The sequence below is a fragment of the Pteropus vampyrus genome, unplaced genomic scaffold (assembly GCF_000151845.1).
Source record: "Pteropus vampyrus isolate Shadow unplaced genomic scaffold, Pvam_2.0 Scaffold640, whole genome shotgun sequence".
NCBI classification, from domain to species: Eukaryota; Metazoa; Chordata; class Mammalia; order Chiroptera; family Pteropodidae; genus Pteropus; species Pteropus vampyrus.
Genome location: NW_011889421.1, coordinates 349,253 through 364,123, shown reverse-complemented (window position 1 = coordinate 364,123; position 14,871 = coordinate 349,253). Strand labels below are relative to the sequence as shown.

Here is a 14,871-nt window from a genome sequence, read left to right as displayed (position 1 = left end):
CCTGAAACTAATATAATATTGTGTGCCAACTATAATTGAAAAATAAAAGTTATTTTAAAAGTTTTTAAAAATTTAAAAAATAATAGCAACATAAAATAAAAACACGTATCACAGAATCAAAGAAAAGAGAAATGAGTCGTTGAGAAACAGGGACACCACTTCTCCAGGTGACCAAGAGCTTCCTGGAGCTGCCCACGCCCCACATTCTGCTGAGCCCTTTCACCTAGAATGAGCCCACACAATGGCTTGCTGTGGCAAGAGACCTAGCTTCGGCTCTCATCTATAACTACAGCCATGTCCTAAGTTACTCCTCTGGAACAGATGCTGAGGGAGACAAGAGGTGAGGAATGCTCAGGATATACTTCTTGGTATACTGTCTATCTTGAGAGAAAGGGATTTAAACCAACAGAATAGTACCTAGGTTGATGTACACCTGATAATAATACAAAAGATACACTGACCTATTAAAAAGTCATTTAATGTATATTCCAGGATGGCCAATACAAGCTGGTTAGGTAATTAGCCCTTGAAGAGTTCTTTTTATAGTCATATAAAAATGTTTTACTGTTTAAAAAGAAGAAATCTAGTATAACAAAAACATATCCACCAATGGTTTGTATTTTTTTCCCATTTTCAGGTTTGCAAGATAATTAAAAATACATACATTGCATCTCTGAGCACATCACTGTCCATTAGCTAATCAGTTTCGGCAACACACTGCACAGAGGTATACCACCATTGGTTTCTGACATTAAGTTAGCTTTAAGCTTACTGGCGATGCCAACAACTGGAGGCAGTTTGGAACCCAGTCCCTGGAAAGCATTTGCAGGATTTACCACCCGTTTGCCTGACACCTTCTCGATGGTAAGAGGTCTAGGCACAGACTTGCTAATCCAAGGGTGTCTTAATGCTTGAGCTGGGGTCAGGCGGGCAGAAGGATCCCAGTGAAGACACCTTTTCAAAAACTCTATGAACAAATAGTCATCACACCCTTTCAGAGCTGTCACCCAGTCTTTGCTACCCGGGGGACCCCGCTTTTTACCCCGACGTGAGCGACCCCCCACAAGCACAACTCTCCCATCCGCCTGAGTAGTCACAGAACAGTAGCGAGGCAGGCCCTTGGAGTTAATAAAGTACTTGGCACGTTTGCTCTGCTCCAGAAGTTTGGGTGGCGGCATCCCTAGAAGCTCCATCATGCAGGCCAACTGGTCTCCTTCGTCCTCCCCAGGGAAGAGAGGGTGTCCTGTTAAAAGTTCTGCAAGGATGCAGCCAAAACTCCACATGTCAATAGGTGTGCTGTAGCGGCCTCCCAGGATGATCTCCGGAGCTCTGTAGAACCGAGACTGGATATACGTATAAAGCTTCTGGTATTCGAAACAGCTGGACCCAAAGTCGATGACCTTGGTCGCACTGCGCCCATGGTGTTTCAGGAGAATGTTTTCTGGCTTCAGGTCACAGTGAATGATCTTATTTTTGTGGAGAGCATCTAAGGACTGCAAGATGGACTGAGCAAACTTGCGTACCAACTGGACGCTAAAGCCCTGAAACTTGTTTTTTTTAATTAGCTCATAAAGGTCTATGCTCAGCAATTCAAAGGCCATGCAAACATGGTTCCGGAATGTGAAACTTTCCAGCATGTGAATGACGTTCATGCTACCAGTTTTATCCTGCTTTCTAAGATGCTCCAAAATCCGGATCTCCTCAGCTGCTTGACGATGGAAACGCTTCTCATTGCGCACCATCTTCAGGGCCACGTACTGTCGAAGTTTGTGATCATAGACCCGGGCCACCTGTCCAAAACTCCCCTTGCCAATAATTTTCAGCACCTCATATCGATAAGCTAGATGGTCTCTAGGTACATGAATGTAAGCCCCATCTGCATCATCATACCCCCCATTATTGGGACCACCAATAACTCCATGTCTTTTTTTGGCATTTGGACCTACAAAGTAAATTTCTGGATAATTGATGATTTCCAGCTTCTCATAAGCAGTGAGGTGGTGTTTATATTGCTTCAGTGCTTGTTCTGGAGTCAGAGGCACCGCTTTGGATGCTTTGGGTGAACTGCTGGACTTCACCGTATTCAAGCTATCTGAGCTTTTACCCTGAGAAACGGTAGGAGAGCATTTTTCAGAGTCGTTGATGCCATCTGACTGAAAAGTATCAGATCTTCTGTTGCCAAATTCTTGAAACAGCTGTTCTACCTTCATTTCACCTCCATTCAGGAAGTGCTGAGTATGATCTCTCGTTAACTGTTCAGTGGTGATCTATGGAAAATAAAAAGGAATGTAACGCTAAAAACAGTGGAAGGATGAAAGAATCCTCCCCCTGACTGAACAACAACAAAACATGTCCAGCCACTTAGGTTAAAACAACCCAAAAGTGAGATAAGAAAAACAGAAGTCTCCAGAAACTTCTACGTATTAATCCTCAGGCCTCCTGAGTATTACAGCCACCCCTGCCCCTACATATGCCTTGCTTTGTTCAAGACAAGATGGTCTTTTTTACCATACTCTAAACATGCTAGGTTCCTTCTAACAGGTATGTCTTTCTACTGAGAATCTTCTCTCCCCATCCACTCAAATTTTACACTCTTTCAAGGCCCAATCCAAGTCCTCTCTCTTCCACTCAGAACTACCCCAAGCCCATACTCGTATCTTAATTGCAGCTTTTCAAGGCTATCTACAAAATCTGGCACTTAATTATATATATACTGTCTCATATTGTTTACTAATGGTTTCAAGTACCTTCCAAAATCTTAAGGGCATATAGCAGGATCAAAATAATGTAGATTAAAGTGTTCTGTAAATGACAAAGTACTACTAAGGGACAGAATCAGGATTTGAACCCAGGTCTTCTGTCAGTCCAGGACCCTTCCCATTAACATAACTCACCTGCAGGTTCTCCTAGTGCCTGTACTACTCTCCAGTGGGGCTGAATGCTGGCCATGGCCTGGAATCAACCAAGGAGTCATCGTCTATTCCCAGGTCCCTAAATAAATTATTGCAGGCTTCTAGCTCAGTTCATTGAATCAGAAAAGCTCTAAGCCAGAGAGAACACTTTGATGATCCAGGCCAATTTTTTGTTTATCTGACAGTGAGAGTCCAACACTCTGGCATTTCTTATAAAACTCTCCTAGAGATAAAGGGTCTCTCTGTCTCCCTTTCATAGACACATACACCAATTCTTCCTCATCAAGAGGAAGGTGATAAAGCCATACTACTTCCCTTTTTACTTGATTTTCTTTAACTTTTGCCTGCAAAGAACAGTAACTCACAGAAGAAAGCTCTATGTACTCCTCTGAAATGAAACAAGGTTCTTTGAAATTAGATGGAGGGGGAGAAAAGCAAAAAAGCTAAATGCTTAAAAAAAAAAAAAACCAACTAAGCTAAGAATGTTAAATGCTGTTGTTTAAAAAAAAATTCTAGGATACTGCAAAGAAGATCTACTGTTCTTAATGGAACCTGAAGAATTGTGCTCCTAATCTTTTTGACAATTTCCGGCAGTTTCTATGATCAGGGGTAGATAATTTCATGAGAGCGCTGAACGACAGTTATGATCTCTAAAAATATGATAAAAATTTAAAGGTAATGATCCAAAGTGGCCAAACCTTTAAAAAAGCTGAATTGTAATATAAACTGTGCAAACAACACCTGGCCTATCACCTTAAATAAATGACATTTTAAAAGATGAAACTATAAACAACAAAAAAAAGATTAAAAAATTTAAGTGCTGGCATACTCTTTCAAAGACAGCTCCTAATCTAGGTTATAAAAGAACATTAGTTTCCACCTGCTCCTTTTAGGTCATTTAATCAATTTCAACATTTATGATATATTACAAAAGCAGCCAGTACAACTGTAGTCACACTGTGACACTTAGTTTTAAAGTAAAGAGATAAGATACGGACCAGGGCAAATCTCACTGATACCAAAATAGAGAACTACCACTGGTCAAAAAATTAAAATAGGGCTGCAGACAGAACCTAAATACCTTGCTAAAATGTCAGATCCAAGGCGACATTTTTCTCATTGGTAATTAAGTCAAATAATTATCTCTATTTTGGGGAAAGAAAAAAGAAAGGGTCCTACCCACCCATCCGACATACACATGAACATTTATTGTTCACTATTATAAGTGCTAAAAAAAATAAACACGAGTTCTCAAGGAACTACAATCTATTAGAAGATCCTTTGGCTGAATTGGGGAATTAAAATTGTTTGGTTCTAGGTACATTTACATGACAAAAATGACATGTGCATGCATCTCAGCCAGTTTTCCTTAAAATTCTCACTCTCTAACTTAAATGCATCTAAATATTCACTGCTAATCTTGGGAACACGTTCTGAAGAAATGTGAAGTCAGAAGGCCTGGGCTGGGATCCTGGCTATGCTGCTTATCTTTATCCCAGTTTCTCAGCCTCAGTTTCTTTAACTGTAGCATCTAGACAGTAATATCTTGCAGGACGTTGTTGAATCGTGTGATAACGTGTGAAAGACCCTCACAAACTATAAAACGTGAAAACACTGGCAGCAATAATTCTCCATATACTACGGTTTAAACTTCTATACACTCTCCCTTTCCCCATTCAGTTGATTTCTTCTCTCTGTAGCGCCTGCCTCCATATTTCCAGTCTCTCTCCACCGGGCGTCTGGCACTAAATATGCCTTCTGCTCCATGCAGGTCCCTAAAACAGGCCTTCCCTTAGGGTGTACAGAAACACGTCAGCCACTTTCTCCCCCACATAAAACTTGCTTTCAATTTGCTATACAATGCGATGTGTTACCTCTCTAGAGATATTTCAACTTTAACAGAAGATCAAGGCCTTAACTCAAAGGAATGATTCTCTAGGAACTGCAGTCATCAATAAAGCTTAACCTAATAAAAGCTGGTAGGAAAGGTATTTGTGGTCCGGGGCCCACCCCTGGGCATTTCACCTACTCTGCCTACATGAAAGGCTGTGCTGGCTCTGGAGGTCTTCATTTCTGTTTGTGATAAAGAGAGGGTCTCGGGTACAGGACACTAATAAGAGCAGATACGTAACAGAAATTTAATTTCCATAGAACTATTACAAGATTAAGGATGCCATGTGGATTTCCCGACTCATGGTTTTTCCTAAAAGCGAGCGTAAATCTCTCTTCCTGCAAATCAAGTCTTATTTTGCCCTCTGGAACTACACGGAAGTATCCAAATTTCATGTAAAATCCCTCAGATACCTAAAAGGGGCTGTGCGGCCCCCACCCTTTTTCTTGAGGTTCGTCATCCCCATTGCACCCTCTACCCCACACGGCTTGTGTCAGGTTCCCTTACGCATTCCTATTCACATTCTCAACACAGGCTGCACTTTGTCTCTCTTGAAGTGTAGCTCCCAGAACAGAACACGATACATCAGGTGTAGTCAGTCCACTCCGAATTATCCAGGCCTGTGAATCTGAAGAATTCCAGGAAGGAATTTTTCCACACAGGGAGAAGTTCTCTCCTTAGCTTTCTTTCCTTTCCTGTAAATAACTCAAATACTGGCCTGAATCAATTACGTATCAAGTCTGCTGTGCTATAAATAAAATCTTCCTTCCATTGTTCTAGGAGGAGCTATGATTTTCGAACAGGTATAATAAACTATTATACACAGAGTATATATAGTGTTTTAAAACACTATATATTTCTATTCTAGGTTTATAATCACAATAACCAAGCAAGGCATATAATCAACTATATCAAATATCTTAACTATGTAATTATATCCAGAGAGACAGATAATGCCAGATTAATCATGTTTTATTTAAGAATGCTTCACGTACACTGTTAATTTGGAGGTCTCTTGACATTTCAAATAGAATTTTCTACTGTGTTAATCAAGTCTTAAAGATCTTAAGAAATTCAGAAAAGAAAAAACCTTCCCATCCAGATATGAAACACTATCCTCTCCCTAGTTCTTGACCCAAAATCTCTGCAGCACAAAGCTTAACCTAATAAAAGCTTAGAAGCAGATAATTTATAGTTTACAATGAAAATGTAAGAGCATCTTGGATAAATGGTAAAAGACTTTTAGTGATGCTAAAAGACTGCAAAAATAGCAATAGGGTCTCAAAACGGAGTCATGGCATCATGAACTACGTGTCACCAAGAGGTCAAAAAGCATTTTTTATTCCCAGCAAAGTGTCCAAAGACTGTGTTGGAATCTAAAATCTTGTGTTTCCCAAAAACTGTTACTGAATACTATACATTAAGAAATTCATTGGGAGGAAATGGGGAAGGGATTAAGAAGTACAAACTTCCACTTAAAAAATAAATCACGGGAATATAAAGTACAGCACAGGGAATATAGTCAATAATATCATAATAACTATGTATGGTGCCAGATGGGTACTACATTTACCACTTTGATCACTTTGTAAGGTATACACATATTGAATTACTATGCTGTACACCTGAAACTTATATAATATTGTATGTCTAGAATAATTAAAAATAAATTTAAAAAGAAAAAATTAAACTTAAAAAATTGTTTTTTTTTGGCTTCCAATTAGGTTGGATTTGCTTTTTTTTCTTTTGTGGAAAAAAATGCAAATCTATGAATTCAGGGATATTTTCTATTCCTTGTTTTTGTTAAATGGAGCCTTTGTAATACACTGTATATATCATCCTGTAAAAAAAATAAACATTACCTGGATAAAAGTAGTATATTATTTCTCTACTGTCATATATTTATCCCAGTGGTTGAAAGGAGTAGGTAGGCTCTAAATCAAAATCAATCTGAAAAGCTAAGCTCCCACCACAGAAATTATTCCAAAGTCAAGAGCCACAAATAAATACAAAGGATACAAAGAGTCTGGGTTGCCAGAGAGATGTAACTGTACCTTGAGCATTAAGTAGCACTTCCTCCTTTCCAAGACAATTACAGAGCAAAGAATGACTTCATCTACTTACATTTAGTCTTCTGGGTAGAGGTGGTTCAGAAGGATTGCAGAGAACGTTTGAACAGGGTGGGCATTTGGTTTCATCTATCATCATGAAGGTATCATAGACACCATCCCCCAATCTATTTGAAAGGATTACAGATAAAATCTGTCAGTAACTGAAGTACACAAATTTCTATTTCCAAAACATTCTATGTCTTAACTGCTTCGTATCTGCTACAAAGAATAATGAATATAAATAATTATCTATACTGCATTTTGGCACTGAATACAAACAACTAGGGTGTTTGGCATAGGAATAGAGGAAATTCAACTTTTTTTTTTTTTAAGAGAGTACAGCATTTCTAGGTTTATATTTTGAAATAGTTAAAACAAGTCTTACTTTCTGGATGTTGTTAAAAATGAAGGCTATCAAAAAGGATCTCATTTAGCTTAGTACTTGAAAATAAAAGCTAGCTCAAATCTGAAGCCTAAAAACCAGAACAGAAGAAAAAAAAAAAAGACAGAGGTAACTGTACTTTCAAGACTTGGATCCTAATCTCAGCTCTACCACTGGCTGCACTACATTCCTCCCGAGCCTGTTTTCCACATGTTGTAATGGAGAGAACAGTTCCAGTCTACACACTTCTGCATCTTACAGGCAGGAAATAAGAGGCCTTGTTAGGGCTGTGTTCTTTCAATTTATTTATTTACTTACCTATTTAACATTTACCTAACTTGTAGAAAAATACAGTGAAAACTACAGCAAATATTAAAGGGTTCTCTAAATTACAAAATGTACTGAATTTCACTTCTTTACCCACTGCATTTTCTGGTGGGTGGTGGAAGCTAAAGGCTAAATGATTAAGAATCATGTCTTCGTTCTTTAACACTGGCTCCACCATGGTAAGGGAACACAAAAGACAGAGAGGATTTATTTAATCCACAAGATAGCCTTGAATAATGTATTTCATCTGCCACCAAGAACATAAATTTCCCAGTTACACAAATCAGCATTTCATTATATCATTTTTACATGATGTACTGTGAATACAATGATGATGACCGGATTGCAGGGGTAGAATTTTTAAAAAACCTTTTAAGATATGCTAGAATATTTTAGTTGCCTGTAAAAACTGTTTTGTAAAATTAATTCTAGAGTTTTCTTAATTGATGTGTTATAGGAGTACAGAGTAAAAAATACAAATATTTTGGGGATGTTCTTTTTAAAAACATGCTTTCACATTCTGATGGAATCATTTATATCTTTAACGAAAACTGCTTCAACAACAAGAACTAAAAATTCTGGATGTGACTAACTCTGCCAACAGTATGAATAAAACAAAACGGGATAGGCAACCACATTTACAGAGAAAAAGAGAAAGAAGACCTACAAGATTTCTTATAAATCGCCAGAGAAAATTACTCAAGTCTCCACGCAAATATTGAGGAGTCCCTTCTCCCCATTTAGTTATAAAATACAATGCAAGGTGGAGAATCTCTCAAAATAGAACCCACTGAAAGCCGTATCAGCAGAAACCCTCACCTGCACATCCAAAGACAAACCGCACCCCTCACCGCAAAGCCCCAAGAGTTAAGCTCTTGGTCATCTGCTCTGAGCAACAGGGCTGCTCTGAAAGCGATCGCTCCCTGTCTCCCCCAGTTTGCTAAAAATCCCCACCCAAAGTCTGAGCTTCTAAGAGTTCCTTACTATATACTCCTGATCTAGGGCTTCAGCGATAACCTCGACGGTGGGAACCTCTAACTCCGCTCTAGCCCTCTCCCCGGCACACTGAGGGCTGGGGGAGGGGAGCTGATGAAGAGGAAGAGGGGTGGGCTGGTCCCCGGGAGGGGATCAGACCCCTTCCCTCGTCCCTCCTGCTGGAGGCCCAAGCCTTCCCCGCCCCCCGACTTTGACTGCCAGCGGCAGCCTCTCAATCCGGCGCCCCCAACCCGTTACCCGATGGCGCCGTTACCTCCGCTGCTGGGGCGGGAGTCCGGCTCCGGGCGGCCCCGCATCCTTCCGCCCCGGCCCGCGAGCCGTGCCTCCCATCCCCTAGCTCAGAACCCCCCGGGGGGAGGGGCGGCGGTTGGAGGGTCCAGCGAGCAGCGTCCGCTGCACTGGGGCGGCTGCTTCCCCGGCCGCGATGCTTCCCCAGGGACTCTGGTAGAGACACTGCAGCTCCGCGCGCCTTCGCTCGCGACTGGACCCAGCCGGGAGGGAAAGAGGAGCGGCAGGGGTGGGCGGGGGAGCGGTGTGGTCGCCTAGCAACCGCGGCACGCCCCGGGAAATGCCTCTGCGCAGCGACGCGGCAACGCACGGGGGCGGGGTCCGAGGCCTCCCACCACCGCGCAGGCTCCGGGAGGTTCAAGTTTGAGAGGTGACTCTCCCGCAGCCGGGGTTCGCTGGCGGTGAGCTGAGCGCGTGGGGTCGCAGCCCGCAGATCGGAGAAAGGGTCCGGCGGCGTATTGTGGAAGTAGCACTTAGCCCCATTTCTACCTTAGAAGCCTGCTGTCCCTTAGCACATTGCAGGCTGGAGTTCTAAAACCTCTTGATTATGAATTAAAAATGAATTAAAAAAACGTAATTTCTTAGACTTCCCTAATGAGCCGCCACCCCCCCGGGTAATGAGTTACGTAGGAGAGCAATAATAATAAATCCAGTTAGTAATACTGTACCAGAGCTTCCTAACATTACATTGTTTTATTTAATCTCGGTAACCATACCAGATGACAGCCCTCTTTTACAGATTTCTCTAGAATTCAGAATTTAAGTGGGGGATTGTCTGACTCCCCTGCAGGGGGATGCCACAGACGGTAGGGCTCAATGAGCTATTTTAGGGATGAGAAACTGAGGCCAGAGGAGCCGTGCTTTCTGGGGCTCTTCTAGTTGACGAAACCTAAACTAGAAGTCTGCAAACTCCCAGCCTCCCTCCTCCTGCATCCCCTTGGAAGGCTCTTCCTGTATTTTTCTTTAGAGAGAGGGAGTGGGGCGGTTGTGGGGCCGGAGGGGCGGGGGGGCGGTGTCTTCCTTTTCTGAAAAGTTAAGACACCTTAGTAATACAGATATTAAGCGGACTTTGATAGTTGGAATGAAAGTGAGAGGGAAAGTTGTTAAAGCAGAAAAACACAAGTGTTGTTTTCTTCAGCGTGGTATCCAATCGGGTTTTCTAAACCGGCAGAGCACGAGGCCATCTGACCCTTAAGAAGAAAACCAAAAGCCTTGTTCTCCAAATGCTGAACACGGGCGCCACCTGGCGTGAATGGGGACTTAGGGACTCATTGTCCCAAATCAGCATAGAGCATAGTCCATAAATAGAAAAATTTCCATCCAAGGTTCATTTCCGTGTAACTAAAATCATACTCCGTTTTCATGCCTCCAAATAAACATGCCCTTAAAATCCAAAGGCTCTTCACTTTATAAACCATGAATGTGTTCGTTTGGGCAACTATTCTTTGTGACCAATGTTGCTTTAGCCTCTCTGATATAACTATAAATAAAAATATTTCCTTCCATGATGATTTTTAAAAATTTTCTAATTTTATGAATAAGGTTTTGTGGAGGTTTTTTTTTTGTCATCTCCCCACCCCCCAACCAGAACAATCCTGCTTTCATATGGGTTTGTATCTGAGCTCCTCTGGAATCATTTGTTTGTAGAAAGTTCCATGGCAACCAAAGGTTTGGACTAGATTGTTGCTGAAGTCCCTTTCAGCTCTAAGATTGCAAAATTCTATTAAATAATCACTGTTCTTCATAGTCATGTGAACACCTCAAACCACCTTACTGCCCTAAACATTTGAATGAGACTTACCCCATAAGTTTTCTTATTTCCTCATTCTGAATCACTGCTTTGAGAGGATTGAATCTCCCCAGTCTGTGTTCCAGACATTTCTCTGTGAGCCCACCTGAAGCATTCCTGCTCCCCTTCCAGCCTCTGTGGGAAACACAGAGGCTTCCTTATCTTTAGCCTTTTGTTCTCATGGTCAAGGGAGGGAGTATTCCTTGAGGTTGCAGGAGCTCTAACTTTAGTGACCCAAGTACTTTTCAATATTTCTTCAAGGAGCTGCTGAGTTAAAGTCCAGTGAGGAATCTAGCAGGAGCCTCCACACCCAGACTGAGCTGCTGTTTTGTGCTTTCCAAATCTCGACAGGCATACTTCACGCCATTCACGCCATTTCTTCCCCTCCAAAGCTCCATTCAAAAGTGGTTCACAATCTCCATTAACTTTCTCCACACAGCTAAAGCCAGATTTGCCTACGATGGATTAGCCAAATATATACGTTACCTGCCTGCCCTTCAAAGCTAGTTCTAATACATCTGCAAAATAAGTAAACTGTAACAAACAAATAAAAAAATGGAACTATTCCAGATCTTCGAAAATCATTGTGGAACAGTCAGAATGTAATAACAGCCTAGGTTAAGAAAATGTCCCTGTGGCCACATTCAACTGGAATTTTGTGATGAAACAGCTATTGGTGGGTTAGGCTAAGTTTAAATCATTTCATTGCCATGAATTATTCTTTGTGGCATAATGTGCCATAATGCATAGTATGACATATGAGTCATAAAACTGTAATGAATTTTTAAAAATCACTTGGAGAGAATTTGTGAAACTCACTCTTTTCCCCAAGCCATAGCAATCTCAAATTCGCCTGAGCTCCAGAAACATGGACCTGCTATTTTGTTCAGAAACACAAAAGTCTGCTTCAACGAAACACTAAAGCCATGCCTTATTTTCCTGGAGCCTCAGAAAACTGTCTTCTGAACTTCATGTACTTCCTGTTCAAACCCTCTCTCTCCCTCCTAAATTTTGAAAGATGCCCCTATTAACACTTCTGAATCTTAAAAACAAAAACAACAAAACAATCCCTGTGCTTGTTCCAGTACTGTAGACACTTGATTCTGTGTCTCCTAAACCCTGGAGTTTGTCCTTATTAACCTCTAACCCCAGAATGTCCATTTCTTTTCCCATAATTTCTGCCACCTCTTTTCACTTGCTTCTCCTGAGACAGCATGACCAGTTCTACCTACAGCCCCTGAGCAGTCATATGAAACTATATCTCTTAAGTCGTTAAACCTAACTGAGATTCTTTAATCATTGTTTCCATTTATTAGATATTTATTATGTTCCAGGCACCAGCTGAAGTGCTTAAATATAGTTTCTCATTTAAAACTTAAAAAAGTCCTGTGAGATAAGTATTATCCCCATCTTACACTTCAGACAACAATCTCAGAGATCAATAACTTGTCCAAGGTCACCTAGCTGTCATGTGGTGAACTGGAATACAAACCTTGGTGGGTTTGATTCTAAAACCCAAGCCCTTGACTGCCTGTACACTGCCTGTATTTCCTAAGCCTGTCAGGGTGGCCCAGACTAGATCACTGCTGGATCCTTTGAATTCTATGACACACAGTTTTTCTAAGATTCTAAAATGTGGTAAACAGAATAATGGTTCTCCAAAGGTGTCCATGTCTTAAACCCAGAATCTGTGAATATGTCACCTTAAATGGCAAAAAGGGCCTTGCGCAAATGTGATTAAGTTAAGGATCTTGATCTGGGGAAATTATCCTAATTTTCTGGATGGGTCCAATGTAATCACAAGAGACCCTATAAAATGAAATAGAGAAGCAAGAAGGTCAGAGAAGGAGATGCGATGATGGAAGCAGAAGTCAGAGAGAGAGAGAGGAGATCTGAAGATGATTGTTTTCGGTTTTGAAGAAGGAGGAAGGGGCAACAAGTCAAGGAATGAAGGTGGAGATGGCAAGGAAACAGATTCTCCCTTAGAGCTTTTAGAAAGAACACAGTTCTGCCAATAGCTTGATTTTTGAATTTCTGACTTCCAGAACTATCAAGTATTAAATCTGTGTTGTCTTAAGCCACTAAATTTGTGGAAATTTGTTACATTAAAGCTTGGATACTGTGGTTGATTTAACACGGCCACATATTCTTTGCAGTTGCACCCAGCAAGTGGTGGAGACCATTTCTCCTGGCTCTGGCTCGCCATGTGACTTGCTTTAACCAATGAAAGTGACTCGTCTTGCATGATTATTATGTGTTCCGGTCTCAGACCTTACAGGTTCTGTCTCATGCTCTTAGATGCTGCCACCGTGTGGACAAGTCGCAACTAGACGGGCGGAGAATCCTCAGCCAACACCGCTGTCAGACAAGTGAGAGGGGCCATCCAGCAGAGCTGTGTTGCCAGAGACAGCAGCTCCGTGAGGATCCCAAGCAAAGCCAGCAAAAGGACCAAGTCAACAGCCCCTTGAAAATTGTGAGCAAATAATATAATTGTTATTTTAAGCCACTAAGTTTAGGGGTGCTGCAATACGTAAATGATACGGGCACTTTCAAAAAATATCAATTCCTACCTCTTTCAATCCCACCAGCTCTAATGATTAAGAATTTCTTATAAGGGGCTCGACCGATATTTTTGAAATAGTGATCTTGTTTTACTAATAATTTTCATTTTCCGCATGCCAAGCACAGTGCCAGGCACATAGCAGGTTCTCAGCAAAGATGTTGATGTCACCAGAATTTTAGAAACTACCCCTCGATCAGTGGAAATCGCTGCGTTTGCATCCACTGCTCCCTGCAAAATTGTACTTGCTGGCTGGCCTGATGTGGGGTTTTTCACTTTTGTTTGCTCGCTGGCTTTTTAAAACAAAAGCCTAGAAACACAGTCTTCCTAGGCTGAGTGCCCTCGAGGAGCCACAGGGAACAGGAACCGAGTGTCCAGTGGGCCTTGGAAAGCAGCCAGGCTTCCAGAGCCCCTTGTGCATTTCTCTTTCGACCGGAGCCCAGAAGCTGTGCTCTTGCCGAAGCCACCTACACTTTCTAGCACTGAAATGGGAAATCACAGTTTTCCATGAGGAAAAGACACCTTTTAAAAAGTCGATTTACTATATCTGGTTTGTGCTTCTTAACCTCACTGAGCAGGAAGTTTAAAAACGGCACACCGAAGTAAGAGCAATAGGTCGTCATATCGAGTGTGCCTGGAAATGTCACGGCCCTGGAACTGGACAGTAGTGGAAAGGGAAATCGTCTTTTTAAAACCGACCTCTAAAAGAACAATGAGAATGTCTTCATTTTCCCCTGGGATTTGATAATGAGAAGGCAAGACATTGCGTACTCTCATACAGCCTTTGATTAAACAAATAGCTTTATTTGTAGACTACTCAACTTCCTAGGAAATACCGTTAACGTTATAGTGATCCAAAAACCATAGTTTCAGCTTCCTGTCCACCCGATATGTGCACCAAAATCAGACAAATGTTTGTCAAGTGTCTTTTATAGATAAGGCCCTTGCTTGGTACATAGAAGTTTCCAGGTCTTCACCCCCACACTGTGATCCCCATGAATGCTCCCTCTTTCTCCTTCATTTTTCAGTCACCAAGAATCAGTGTTCTCAGCTCATAGTCATTAAATTTATACTTATTATAGGAATTTAACAGTTTCCATCCACTTTTCCTAAATGGTCTTTACTTCTCTGGCTCTACCCTGCCTTTTCTGGGCTGGACCTCACAGGTCATCAGCATATTTCTACTGGATGACTCATACCCTACCTGTAGGGTATGAGTATGTTCTTTGTAACATTTGGGACATACAGATACTAAAAATTCATCTGAAATTCAAATTTAACTGGGCATCTTGTATTTTTGTTTGCTAAATCTGGTGACCTATGTGTGGAGAATAAAATCTTCAACTGAAATAATCTAAATTAAACTTGAAGTCTGGTCTTGAAAAAATCATCCTAAGTAACTCCCCACTCCCACCTTCTGCCCTAAAACACAAAGTCTCTTGCACACTCGAGCGCATCTAATCTTACTTTCTAAATCCTTTTCTGCTTATCCAGTTACCTGTCAATGAACATTTGGGCTGTTTTTACTTTGAAACAATTATGAATAAAGTTCTTATGAATGCTGTGTACAGATATTTTTGTGAGCATATCTTTTTATTTCTCTTGTATTAGTTTC

General features: G+C 41.3%; 1 protein-coding gene across 1 annotated transcript; it reads right to left on the bottom strand.

The window, feature by feature from the left end:
* Positions 1 to 457: 457 nt before the first annotated feature.
* Positions 458 to 9,139, bottom strand: DYRK3 (dual specificity tyrosine phosphorylation regulated kinase 3). Its single transcript, XM_011384993.2, has 3 exons — positions 8,873 to 9,139; positions 6,928 to 7,039; positions 458 to 2,267 (listed from the first exon to the last, which is right to left on the bottom strand). The coding sequence occupies exons 1-3, from the start codon at positions 8,947 to 8,949 to the stop codon at positions 693 to 695; spliced, it is 1,764 nt and encodes a 587-aa protein (XP_011383295.1). The 5' UTR covers positions 8,950 to 9,139; the 3' UTR covers positions 458 to 692.
* Between the last annotated feature and the right edge of the window lie 5,732 nt (positions 9,140 to 14,871).

Coding starts and splice junctions, on each gene's coding strand:
- DYRK3 (XM_011384993.2), bottom strand. CDS start 8,949: ATGGGAGGCACGGCTCGCGGGCCGGGGCGGAAGGATGCGGGGCCGCCC. Junction 7,040..8,872: donor CTCCCGCCCCAGCAGCGGAG/GTAACGGCGCCA, acceptor CCTTTCAAATAG/ATTGGGGGATGGTGTCTATG. Junction 2,268..6,927: donor CTCTACCCAGAAGACTAAAT/GTAAGTAGATGA, acceptor TATTTTCCATAG/ATCACCACTGAACAGTTAAC.